Raw genomic sequence first — 13,851 nt, 5'->3', positions numbered from 1 at the left:
ATGACCACAGAAATAAGGTCCCAGACAAGATGTGGGAGTCTATGATTAGAGTTTTCCAAGTGTGTGTGTGTGTGTGTGTGTGTGTGTGTGTGTGTTTTAATAACTGCATGGCACTTGGGTGTGGAGATTGGAGAACTGTTGCCCACTAATCTTTTTTCTGATTAAAATCCTCCCACAGAAGTTGTGTATTGTGTATCGTGTGCATGCTTGCAAACTTTCTCTGTCAGGGCAAATAGCTTCAGCAACAAATGCAAAAACCCACAATGATGGTGTTTACATCAGCTCCCATATAATGGCCATAATATCCAGCTCTGAATGGGCAGAGGTTTCCTATGACTACAGATGCTCAGTACCTTTAGTCTGTGCACACATTTAAAGCACCCTCTCCCTGAATCCTGGGAACTCTAGTTTACTCTTCACAGAGCGACAGTTCCTTGCACCCTTAACAAATGATGGTTCTCAGGATTCTTTGGGTGTGTGTATGCTTTAAATCTACTTTAAATGTACAGCCTGTATGGAGCATCTTAGAGATTTCCTATTCTACATATTGAGTATTTCCCCCAGTAGAGAAAAGAATGGGCTAACACTGCACAAGGAACGGTTCTCGCTCATGTTCCAGCATTTATGTTTGACTGTGGTAGATCAGCATCCTGGAATGTTTTGAATAGTACCCAAATGTGCTTCTAGTCTTTCATCACAGTAGAGAGTCTATGTATGGGCAGGCTGCAGAAAAGGAACAGGTGTGTCAGTCAGTCTGAATGTTGGTAACTTAATGGCAAGGTGCCAAGGAAAGGGAGTGTTTGCAAATGCAAAAATACATTTGGCAGACTCTTTAGAGTGCTATCTGGACACAAAGTAGAAAGACAGGCAGCACTTTCATCTTGTTGCGTGAAGCCAGTTTGGGGCAGAATGAAGCACCAGGCTAGTGCTCCCTAACAAAAATTTACCAGAGTACAGTGGCACCTCAGGTTACGAATTTAATTCGTTCCGGAGGTCTGTTCTTAACCTGAAACCATTCTTAACCTGAGGTGCGCTTTCACTAATGGGACCTCCTGCCACCGCCATTTCCGTTCTCATCCTGGGGCAAAGTTTGTTACCCGAGGTACTACTTCCGGGTTAGCGGAGTTTCTAACCAAAGTGTTTGTAACCCGATGTGTTTGTAACCCGAGGTACCACTGTATTATGAAGAGAAGGAACAGCAAGTTAAACTAATGGCAGATGTTGGTCTCATATGTCAGTAACTAGTTTTATTGTTTTGGCTAGGAATATAGGAATATCTACCTCAGCTTTCATTATCTTCACTTGCTCATTTACAGGTTCTGCAGATGAAATTTCCTCTCATTTAATCCATTTTGGGAGTGGGGGTGTAAGAAGGAATAGCTTTTGATAACATAACAGAACAGGACAAGGAAAGTTAAGCTGCTTTTAAAAAAAATGCTGGAAAGCCTTTTAGCTGTGTGGACAGGGGCTTGCTATTTTTGAACCTTAGTCGTGGGCACATTCTGGTCCTTTCCATTTTTGTCAATCTGTCTTGGCTGTTGAGCTTAATTTTGTTTCGCGTAAGGGCTGTGTACGCTGGAGTGTCCCTGCCCAACGGCCAACAATAGCGTCGGCTAACACCAGTAATGATACACCCTTCTGCTGACATCAGGAAAATGCAGCTTTCTGGAATCAAGGGTGTGAATCACTTGACCTGTCGAGATCAAAATATAAGATGTGCTTCTACTGTCGATGCATTCTTTACATAAAGGTAAGCTATTTCGGTGCTCACAGTGTGGGTGGGTCACTAGCTCTGAACAAGTGTTAGAAGCACAAAGGAACAAGCCGCTGGTGTTGCAAGATCAGAGATTCGAAATGATCTGCAAGTTGGACCTGAATGAAGATACTGTTCTAGCTCCAGTTGGTCATCAATAATATTGGTCATTTCTGGTTTATTTTGAGATGGCTCTACATTTTTTTTAAAAAATCCTTCATTAAAGTTTTGTTTAAATCTGCCTGCACAAAAGCATGGCAGTTAATGGTGAAAGGGGTCAAGGGGGACAGCGGAAAGCTGACACCACAGACTTAAAATTGGTCTAACAGTCATTTCCTCTCAGAACACCTGGTATTTTGAAGCTTTCAGGTACATGACTTTGCTGTTATACTTCACAATGCAGGCCAAGATGGTTCATGAGAGACTAGGAAACCTCAAAAATCATTCACAGGTGCAGTCTCTTCCATTTGCAATAGTATGCACGAGCATCTAGCTATTGTTCTGGACCTGTGCCCAGTTTTCAAAACCTGCAAGCTTACTACTTGCTGCCTTTCATTAATTCTGCATCACAGGTGTGGCTGCTGAATCACAGACTTCACGTATAGACTTGCAGGCCATTAATTATTCCCTGGGCAGGTTTGTGTGGACTCTTCCCGGATATTATGTGAGAAGGATCAAAAAGTTTGATGTTACTCTGCCTACATGAAACTTTCTCCTTTTTTTTTTTTTTGGCTTTGTAGTCTTTTATAGCTTTTGTAATCTGTCTTGGAGACTTGCCAATTCTCACACACCCAGAAATGCCCTCTGAAATAAATTAGTCATTCGGATACATTTGTTCAGAGAAACTTTCAGGTTTATTCATTGCCCAATGCTAAGGACAAGTCTACTCCAGTATAGGCCTACAAAGGAGACATGTCCTCAAACGTGTTTATAGCTGCTAGGCTTCTCCCAGGAGTCCCAAATCTAGCCAGCAGCACTGAAAGGTGAACTGGTGTAGTTTAATGGCTAAGGATTTGTGCTGTGTGGCAGGGAGGGGTCGCTGGTTCAAATCCCTCTGCAGTTATGGCCTAAATGGATAAGCCTCCATCAGGGTGAGATCCGGCAGGTACCATGGGTCCTAATCTCAGTTGACTTCAAAGGAGCTGACCCTGGCACTGACAGAAAGTGTCTCTGAAGGTGTGCTGTCAGCTGATAGGTCCTGGCAACAGCCCCACTGGCTGCACTAGGGAGTTCCTGATGGGGAACTTCCCTAGTGTATTAGAAGCTAGCCAAGTCTTTACCTGCCCAGTGCCTGATGTCACCTGTGACATCAGGTGTTGCGCAGGCCTATTTGGTTTGAGGACAATGGTCTCGTGGGCCTAATTAGGACCCCTGCTGGGCTTAATGACGCCTATATGCTGGTGATTCCCAATCATTGCCATCCTTCCCTACAATGCAAAGGAAAAAAAAATACCAACCCACCTTAACAGGCTGGTTTTTCTCATTACTGAATGTATCATACGGCTTTTCCATTCTAAACCACTTAATCAAGGTTGATACTTAAGGAGGCCTACAGCAAATGTGTGTTTGGAACCCCTGTATATAATACAAGTTTTGTAGGAATGTTAGAAAATGGACAATCAGGCAATAAAAGAGGAAACGAGGAAAGCAGAAAAGTAGTAGGTATTGAAACTGTATTAATTCAGTGTTTAAACTACTGATAAGCAAGCAAAACAGTTAAATTATCAAAGCAGGATAGAATTCTACAGATTTAATCAATCCAATCCTACAAGGGAAAAAAACACCCCTTCAATTTTTATGTTATGCAGTCCACCAAGGGCACAGTTACAAGTTTAATTCAATGAGACTTAATGACAAATTGATCAACTGTGACCAAACTTGTTGAAATAGTGACACTGTAAGTGACATAGGGTAAAGTATTAAAGCAAGGCACATAGGTAAATAGTTCAGTTGAGGCAGCTAACCTATAGTCTTCCAGATACTGTAGGACTCCCAACTCCCATCAGCTCTAACCAGTAAGGCCAGTGGTCAAGTCTGATTGACGTTGGGAGTCCAACAACACTGAGAGGCCTGTAGGCTAGCCTACAGTAAAATAAAAAGTATAATATTAACTATTTTTCATATCTCTCTGTATCCAACACTTCATTAGCGACTCATAGACAACTATTCCTTGTGAGAAAAGGATTGCGTTGGATGTAAAAAAAAGAATCAGGGTCCCAGGGATACACACAATTGCTTGAAGTCAGGAGAATCTGTCCAAACAAAAATGTTTTGAAGATCATAGACTAATTAGTAGTTACTTTGGAATAAGATTTGACCCTCACACTACTGCTTTTCCAGCTTCTACTTCCCCAAGTACGCTTCCCCCATGTAACATTTATTCCTATATTTAGAAGAGACATTGTGGCACCTCAGACCAAACTAATGTGCTCAGGTGTTTGTGAGAGCATGTTGAATTAAAGTGCTATAGTTCTTAAAGTAGGGAGTCTTACGGATTTTCAAAACGGGTTGATGGGACCAAACACCATGCATTTTGTGACACTTTAGGAAAGCACTTTTTTGCTTTGATTTGATGAAAAAGTGGACAAACTGAAAATGCATCGCTACTGGCAGGGCTCGATGTCACAGACACAAGACACATCCCACAATTATGACGAGCAAATCTGTGAACATTTTAAAGCCGCATAATTAGAAGAAAAATATATGAAAGGATGGCAGTTGGGAAAGAAATATAATCACATTAATACTAATCGACACCTTCCATGTCAGCATCCAACAACTGCAGAACCGGATGACCCTGAGCCGTGTCCCCTTCATGTTTTTCTGCTGTGGGTGTGGATGCTGCTGGCTGTATGGAGAGATTCTCTGTGTCTTGAGGCATGGGGAGTAATGGCTCTGGGGGACAAACTGGACCACATGCTTGCAGATTACACGGTTTTTCAGACATTTCTACATTAGTGGCTACAAGGGCTTCAGGTGTGTCCACATTAGCGGCTACTGGGAGCATTCCCTCATGATGGGTCACCATGAAAGCTGCAGCCAGATCCTTCAGAATATTCTCATCAGTGGCAGGTAGCTCAGCAGCAGCAGCAACCTGGTCTGCAACAGAGGAGCTCACACTAGCCTCATTTTTCAAACCATCGTCCTGTCCAGTCAGTTGTGGTGGTGGTGGTTCTTCTTCTTCCTCCTCCTCCTCCTCCTCCTTCTCCTCAGGGAATTTTGCATCTTTTATTTTTTTGTACAGCACATTCCTTTCATCCTGAAGAGCTCTGCACAGATTCTCCAGCCTTTGAATTTTCACTACAAAGCACTCGTACTCCTTGGCTCGCATGGCTTTCTGTGATAGAGCAAACAAAGCGTTTGAAGGCTGCTGCGTCGACAAATGGCACAGGACAACCAGAGGGACCAGTTTAACAGATCAAGCAAAAATCAGGAAGATGGTTAAAGAACGTGGCTTGAAAAGTGACCTCCCCAATCAAGAAGTGTTTTTCCTGCTGACACAGTCTTATTTCTTGCAACTTCCGCAGGTGTTACAGTTCTCTGGGGTGGTTCTACAGACTCTGGGGTCTTTATTTTGGAGCTGGCCAAATGTTACAGAAGTAAACATTTACTGGCAGAATGGGGTGGGGGGAGGGAGTCAAGTCAGGAAGTTACAAACTACACGTAGCATATGCTGTTAGACTTTCACTTCTGCAATGTGAAGTTCACATTGGAGTAGAATGTCATGTTAAAACATCTCTGTATATATATTTTTAATTCCCTGCCCGAACCATCTTGCTCAGAGCAAAATGTTATAGCTTTCTCCACACCCGACATCATCCATGCAAAGAAAGGTGATACTTTATTTTTAGTTACTTCCACAGCCCAGAGGCCACAAAACAGTCAAGAAAGCACCCTGCCCATTCATACTGGCAGCGTCCCCATCTCAGAACTAGGACCAATCTGCTTCCTCTTGAAAGCCTTACATTTCTATGTTAGTCATTCAGGTGCTTAAGCATCCCACATACAATAAACTACTCCCCCCCCCCCCCCGTTTATTAGCTGTCACTAATTAGCCAATAACTATGTTAGAATTTAGGGACACGGGTGGTGCTGTGGGTTAAACCACAGAACCTAGGACTTGCCAATCAGAAGGTCGGCGTTTCGAATCCCTGCGACGGGGTGAGCTCCCATTGCTCGGTCCCTGCTCCTGCCCACCTAGCAGTTTGAACTTTGAAGCCCACCTTGCACGTCAAAGTGCAAGTAGATAAATAGGTACCGCTCCGGAGGGAAGGTAAATGGTGTTTCCGTGCACTGCTCTGGTTCGCCAGAAGCGGCTTAGTCATGCTGGCCACATGACCCGGAAGCTGTACGCCGGCTCCCTCGGCCAATAAAGCGAGATGAGCGCCACAACCCCAGAGTTGGCCACGACTGGACCTAATGGTCAGGGATCCCTTTACCTTTTTTAAGTTAGAATTTAATTTCCCAAAACATTCTGCAAGAAGGTGACCATCTTTTTTAAACCACTCTTAAAAACACCCACCCCAACCCTCTGTTGCTATATTTCAAAATGTAACATTCCTGACACCTGCAAAACTTTTTAGGAAGACCCCAAAATTGTCTAGCTTTTGGGGGGAAACCTGCCCCAAAATAGTGATTTTAAGCTTTTGGAGCTGTTTCCCACTGCTTTTTCCATTGCATTGCCATACATCAAGTCAGACTGAATTGATCAATCTAGCTCAGTATTGTCTGCACTGACAGGTACAAGCTCTTCAGAGTTTCAGGCAAGCATGGAGATGCTGGGTATTAGACTTGAGACTGTTTCCATGCAAAGCTGATGCTGTACCACTGAACTATGGGCCCTTTGCGATTGTGAATGCTTTATGAACTTTACAATGGAAGCTGTATCAGAGACCTATTATTCAGAACAATTTATGAGATTGCATCATTGATGCTTAATTAATTTAAAATTGTTCAAGGAATGGTTTCTCACCTCTTCAATCATGTCCAACAAAGCTTTATTGCAGTTCTCAAACCTTGCTTTCCACGTAGCTGTATCCTTTTCCAACTTTTTCATTTTCTTGGTCATCTAAGAAGGGAAAAATCCAGTTGGCATCAGGAACAAGCCAGCATTTACACATATCCCATGTGAACAAGTGCTGATCCCAACCTTGGCAATAGTCAAGGGTTCTAGTTTGACTTATGGCAGTACCGTTGTACTTTGGAAGTCAAATGGAATCTGTTCCAGAAGCCCAGTTGACTTCCAAAACGTTTGGAAACCAAAGTGCAGCTTCTGATTGGCTGCAGGAACCTCCTGCAGCCAATTGGAAGTCATGGAAGCCCCGTTGGATGTTTGGCTTCCAAAAATAGTTCCCAAACCGGAACAGTCACTTCTGGGTTTGTGGTGGTCGGGAGCTGATTTGTTTGGGAGCCAAGGCACGACTAATCACTTATCATACCATGAAAATGGGAGAACATCAATTTGGGATCAGCTCACAAAAATCTCTGACTGTACTCTGCCCATGTTAAAATACATTTGATGGTGGAAAATAAAGGTCTTAGAATAAAAAGACATTGTCAACTAGATCCCCAAGTGCTACTTGCCTGTCAGATTTACTGTTTCCTTTTCTTCAGAGATCAACTGAAAGCCCACACATCAAGGTGTGCACACAGCAATATCTCATGTATGTGGAACACATCCTTGCCTCAAAGCAGTAACAAGTCAGTGATTTCACAAAATGTTTGTTGCAAGAGCAACCTGCATCTATAATAGCACTGCCAATCCATTCTAGTTCTTTTACTCTATTAGTTCTTGCTTTCAATGAATTAGTCACTTAATTCAAATGAATAACACAAACATTACAGCACCTTAATGGCAGTGTGGTTTTGTGGATAATTAACACAGGAAATAATTTACTGCTTGGAAATCAATCTTTAAGTGCTTTGCACAAATTACAAGCTGCCCCATGATAGTCTGCAACAGTGCCAGCACTGAACACTTTCTTAAAAAAATAAAAGGGTCAGTTCTGATCCATATTTATAATCTCTGAATGAATGATAGCTGACAGAATAACTAAGTCATATGGAGCCATGGACACTCTGGCAGTGCAAGCAGGTACTGGCAGAGGATGCAAGGCAGCTCATAAAATGCTCAACTTATGCAGCAGGAGATATCTGCGCCACTGTTTTAGGAAGGACAGCCTGCTCAGAATGACATGCAAGTAAATACCTGTGGAAAAGTTAGTATGTCAAGAAAGTTGATCTAAATCTCTTCTCCCTAGCACACTTTCCATACACAGCAGAGCATTCAAAAAGTAGCTACCCTCTCTTACCTATTGCTAAATAATAATAGATTATGATACAGCAGGACTGACCTGCTGGGAGCCTGAAGGGCCCTGCCCTGCTTCTCTACACCTGGCTTAAGGCGGGGCCTGACAGGCTCCATAAAGGACTGTTGCTGCTGCTGCTGCTGGGCAGAGAGGGCTCCGTTTTTGTTTTGTTTTTAAATTGCTTTTATTTTTTTATCTATGTCATTTTACATTGTGACTGATATTAATGCTGTATTCTTAGTTTTGGATTTTATGATTGATGTGGAAATCGTTTTCCATTTGGTTGTGTACTTTTTGATGTGTTTAATTATTGCTTATGACTTTTGTTATGTTGGTAGTTATGTAAATCTTGTCATGTTGTAAGCCGCCTTGAGCATTGTTTGAATTATGGAAAGGTGGCATACAAATTGATGATGCTGATGATGAAATGTCTTATTCATATTTGGGCCGCTAAATGCAGTTTCTGTGCTCCAACAATGTTTAATGGTGATAAGGTATGCACACCTGTGTGACAGCAATGCAGGGTTAATTATTATTATTTATTAAATATCAATACTGCCCTGCATCCAATTGTTTGAGTTTGACTCTTAATGGTATCCATTGCACCTTACAGGAAAATGTCAACGTGTTTCTGATTGATTCCATAACAGAAAAAGTCTTATGTGAACCTGAAGAAAATTCACTGGCCTCTGCTACCAAAATGGCAAGCCCCCCAGAACAGATTTGAGAGACAAAATGTATTAACTGACCTTATCCATCTCTTGCTTGAAGCTGGCAAACACCTCATTGCTTTTTGTCAAGGTTTTCTGAAACTCCTCAAATCGTTCAGAATAGAGCGCAATCTGCATTCAGAGAAAGGAAACATAAGTCACTCCCACAAATTCCGTTCATAGTTCCACAACGAGAAAGGTGAACCCCCTGCCCAAACCTTCAAATTATTGCAGGAAGAGAGCAAGATGAAAGAGACTATGATTTTTAGCAAATAATTTATTTTATACTTAGAGAATATTTTAATCTATCTGGGGCAAATGATCTTTTGAGAGAAGGATATCAAAAACTAAAAATAGGAAAAAGGCACTTGGAAGCAAAAAACAACAACACATATGTTACTAGGTTAAAACATCAGCATCACTCAAAGTAGGTAAATAAGATGTGCTGGATGCTCTGAAGCTTGATAAGGTCTGGGAGGGACATCTAGTGGTCAGGGCAAAAGACTTTTGCATTTCTTTAATGTGTTCTTTCCTCCCTTTGGACAGATTATGTCTTCTTTCCCTTATGTCTTTCAATCTCTCATAAATCCAGTTCTTCTCTTACTTCTGCTATTTTGTCATAAGGGCACAGTACATAACAGGGGTGGCTCTCTTTTAATAAATTAATCCAGTAACAAATTTATTTAAGGGGGGGGGGCTTTAGTAGCATTTGCATGATTTCACCTATTTTTTGTAAACATGAAAACAAGTTATGGAATTGTGTTACTACTTTGCTGCTCATTAAAACCTTGAAATGCCTTCTCCATCTAGGAAAACTTCCAAGTCTGAGAGCATTAATAAGAATAGTACTAAGACTATCCCTGCACTCAAGTCTTCCACTTATTGTTACTTGTTCTATAGCTGACAGGTCGTGGTACACAAGAGTAACTGACTCGAAAACAGGAAGTAGGAACATCTCATATCCATTAAAAAACAACAACTCTCATCTTGCCATATGATCTGCCCCATGTCTGCCTCCATTTTTGAGGTATGTGGTATTACAGTCTGTTTCAAGCTGCCTTGAGAATCATTTGATAAAAAAAGCAGAATATATAATCTTATAAAACAAGGGAGACTTAACTTTTTCTGGCTGGGGAATGAACTCTCCAGGGGATACATGTCAAAGTGGACTTGTCCAAAGTATAAAAGGAAGTATAGCTAATTTTTAGTTTGCTTTAAAGGGCACATTTGGAGAGGGGGGGGGTCATAAATATTTTTGCATTTTCAATTAAAAAAAACTACTTTTCTAAAAAAAATGGGGGAAAGGGTGGGTTGGAAACCACAAAAAATGATTGAGGGCACTGGATATGGCCCGTAGACTAACCACCCATTCGAAATAAAACTATCATGAAGTGAAACGTACCTAAAGTAGCTTGCAAAAATAATAAAAAAGAGAACAAATAATTAATAGCCTCTGACATGGGACAATGGAAGAAAGCACCAAGGCGGGGGCAGGGACCACTGGGCATGCTGGCTGGGTCTGATGGAAGCTGGTGTCCAATAAAATCTGGAAGGCCATAGGTTCCTCACTCTGCACTAAATAAATAATTGCTGGTGTAAAGTTAAAGAGAAAATGACCCAATACAGTAAAATAATAATACTCCTCTGACCCTGGTCATCATATGTTTTGATTCTTTCTGCCCCTTGAGATGTGACATAGATTATGGACAGATCAATGCAAATACTTCCCAAGTGCGTGCTCATCTGACCTTTGCTTGCAGAGGATATGCTTTAATGAAGCGTGAAGTGCAACCATATATTAAACTCTCCCCTGTCTTTAGTACATTCATTCCCCCCCTCCCTTCAAATAAAGAGGCACATCATACAGTCAGCAGCTGTTCTTCACCTGGGCCTGGAGAACTGTCTCTTGCTCCTTCAGCATTTTTGCTTGTAGCTTCCACTCTGCAGCTTGGTTAAGTAGCTGTGTTTGACACAAAAGGAATAGCAGTGGAATACTTGGACTTTTCATTTCAGTCAAAGTCTTTAGAATCCAGCATTCATCTACTTGCAAAGCTCTCTCTCTCTCTCTCTCTCTCTCTCTCTCTCTCTCTCTCACACACACACACACACACACACACACTCAGTGCTTTTTTTTCTGAGGGTACGCATACCCCTAAACATGTTGTGAATCTAAGTTTGGCCTCACTGAGGGGCAGTATTTCAATATGAGCAGGGAAATGAGAGTACCCCTAAACATTTTTTAAAAAAGAAAAAAAAGCACTGCACACATTACTATCTTGGAGGTGCCACAACTATGATGTAGAACAGAAGGAAAGAGGCAGGGGGCACCAAATTTTGGCACTGCTGAAATTTGAGACCCCAAGGTCTGCCATTGTTAGCATTCTAACTTTCCAGACAACTGCTGCAAAACTTAGAGCAATAAAGTTAAGCAATATACACAAGGGCTGTTTCGTGTCGCTTTCAAAATGATAGGTGAGTGTGGGGTTTTTTTACCCCCTTCACCAGAGTTTTTTTTTTTTAAAGCAAGATAAAAATAAAATCTTTTGGGAGAATTACAGGTTGGTTGTGTTTAACGGTATGAAACAAAATGCTGGATAGCCTGAGGGCCAAGTCGGGCTTCAGGATAGTCATTTATCCTGCAAACTGTCTGGGTTTTGACACTGCTTAAAAATTTCATCAAGCCTTCACTGTCACATATTCCAGCAGGGATGCTGAAGAAGTCCAGCATAACTGATGAGGCAGAAATCATTTTTCCCAGTAATCTGTTGTGGCTCACTAAACAGTTCCCCCCTTCTCTGGTCTTATTGATGTCCTGTAGCAAATGTATTTTAAGTTATTCTTAAATATTTATTTTAAAAAAACACCTAGGAGTTACCCTGCAAGAAAAGCAAATGTTCAAAGCAGTGTTTTAAATTAGCATGATTTTTTTTTTAAAAAATCAAAATAAAAAATGCAGCCTGAGGTAATCTTCAGAAGCCAATCTGCTCAGCCACACACAAATATTGGTATTTTTTTATTAATAAAACATGAAGCAGAAACAAGGAAGGACTCAAAGCAGAAACCAATTCGTAAAGAATATAGTACAGTGCTACTGAATGCAGTTTACACCCATAAAGCTTGTTCTTCAGCTCTTGCCCACTCCTAGAATTATAGAAACGTCCGAAGAATCTTGTTAAAGTTGAACTGCTCTAGGCTAGGCTTAGCACAGTCTCAGTGGGACTGCTCTGATTCCCTTCAGCCTGAACTTTCCTGTCTAAACTGGCATTCTAATTAAAAGACAGGGATGCAGTAAATAACTCTTTCAGAGAAGAATTTCTCCAAACTTCTTATGACCACAGACAACTTTCATTGCTCCAGAAAGGCGCTCTGGCCTAATTTCAGTAAGTGGGAATTCACAAGACATGGACAGAGGGAAGTTGCCAATTAGTCAATGGAACCTGGAGTTCATCTGCAATTCTAATAAGCTGATAGCACTGGTGTTGAGAGCAAATGTTGCTGTGGCTGTAGGTAGCAATGGGTCATGCAGAGCCTCTCGATCCCAAGGCTGTCCAAAGAGCCTAGAACTTTGAACTGTGGCGACTATCTAGCACCTCTGAGCCTCAGGGCAAAAATATGTAATATTATAATCAACATGGGGAGGGGGGGAAACGTACAGTTTCTCTTCTCACAATGCAAGTCTGCTTTGGGGAGCTAGATGAATTCAGAAGGCTAGCAAACACCCCACTCACAAATTTATAACCTCCAGTCATGCTTGAGACTGAATTTACAACCTCAAGGTTCTGGACATAAAGTTCTATCAGGAGTCACTAAACAACCAGAAGAGTGCTGCAGTCGTGATTAAGAAGTTAGCCTGCTGGTTCACATATTGTCTGAGGCAATACTAGTAACAACATCCACCTGCCCAGGTATTTTCCAGCAGCCTTTTCCTGTGAAACCAACGCCTGCAGACAAAACGCTTAGCAACCCGTCAAAATGGAACTCCTCCCCTTTCTAAAGAAAAAATAGTAATGACCCATCAAGCTGGGTTAGTAAAATGAAACTGGAGTGACCCCCTTCATGCGAATGCTGAAGCTGGTTCGGTGGCAGCAATACCTGTCTGGATGAATGCATGTGGTCACGGCCTCCACTTAAATCTAGACCTGATCTTGGGGATGAAGTATGATGCTGATGGTAACTGGTTGCCTGCTGTATCAGTGCTAGATCAAGCCTCTCTTTATGAATACTAAGCTGGTTATCTTAGGGAAATTTGGGTATATATTGGGGCGAGGGTGTCTTTCTCTCAGCAGCTAAGAGTAGTTGCCAGTTTTGTAATGATAAAATGTCTAGGGAGCTTTTGAAATTCATGATAACTAGGAAAAGGGGTGGGGATCCCTGGAAAATGTTTCCTAAGGCATGTTTTAAGTTGTAAGGATAAGATTACTGCATTGAACATTTAAGTTTTTAATAATATGACAAACACGACTAGTTGTACAAACAGCCAGTATGCCATATGAGTGAGAACAGCTTCCCCTATGCCACAGGGAGGCAGCAGAGCTATTCCATTGTCTGATGGCGCTTGCTTTCAGCTTTGCTTTTTGCTTTCAATTTGTCCTCTGAAAAGAAGGCTGCTTCCAGATCACCTGTTTATTGAGCAGTCATCAGGATTTATTTGCCAAAAAAAAAAAAAAAAAAAAAGCATGGAGAGGTTAGATACAGCTGGCTACTGACCATTCACTCCGATTTGCTTGTGGGTAGGTTAAAATTCAGTTGGGGAGTACTCGACTGCACAGAAGCAGAGACGTTAAAGGAGTCTTGTGTTTGGTAAGCTTCATGCTTAGATAGCTATAATTTCCAAGTGCCCTAGTGCACAAAAACATAACACAGCCAGTGTAGCCTAGTGTGAAGAATGCTGGGACTGGGAAGATCTGGATTCAGAATTGTCTCTTGGTCATGGATCTCACTGGGTGCCTTCAGGCTAGTTCCTGTCTTGGTCTAATAGACATCACAAGACTGAAGTAAGCAGAAGCATGGATAACAGCATGTGTACCCAGAGAGCTGTAGGATATCGCTATGGCAAACAAACATAATTTCTCATGGGGGC

General features: G+C 41.7%; 1 protein-coding gene across 1 annotated transcript in view; it reads right to left on the bottom strand.

Moving 5' to 3' along the window:
- Nucleotides 1-3,412: 3,412 nt before the first annotated feature.
- The window catches only part of TXLNB (taxilin beta), a 30,277-nt gene continuing 19,838 nt past the window's right edge, over nt 3,413-13,851 (bottom strand). Inside the window, exons 7-10 of the mRNA XM_079970966.1 lie at nt 10,657-10,731; nt 8,811-8,903; nt 6,726-6,821; nt 3,413-5,090 (exon numbers count right to left, since the gene is read on the bottom strand). Coding sequence (XP_079827092.1) covers nt 4,500-5,090; nt 6,726-6,821; nt 8,811-8,903; nt 10,657-10,731 — 855 coding nt within the window. The 3' untranslated portion in view covers nt 3,413-4,499. The remainder of the gene's footprint in view (nt 5,091-6,725; nt 6,822-8,810; nt 8,904-10,656; nt 10,732-13,851) is intronic.

Source organism: Podarcis cretensis, assembly GCF_951804945.1.
Source record: "Podarcis cretensis genome assembly, chromosome: 3".
NCBI classification, from domain to species: Eukaryota; Metazoa; Chordata; class Lepidosauria; order Squamata; family Lacertidae; genus Podarcis; species Podarcis cretensis.
This window is presented reverse-complemented; position numbering and strand designations above follow the sequence as displayed.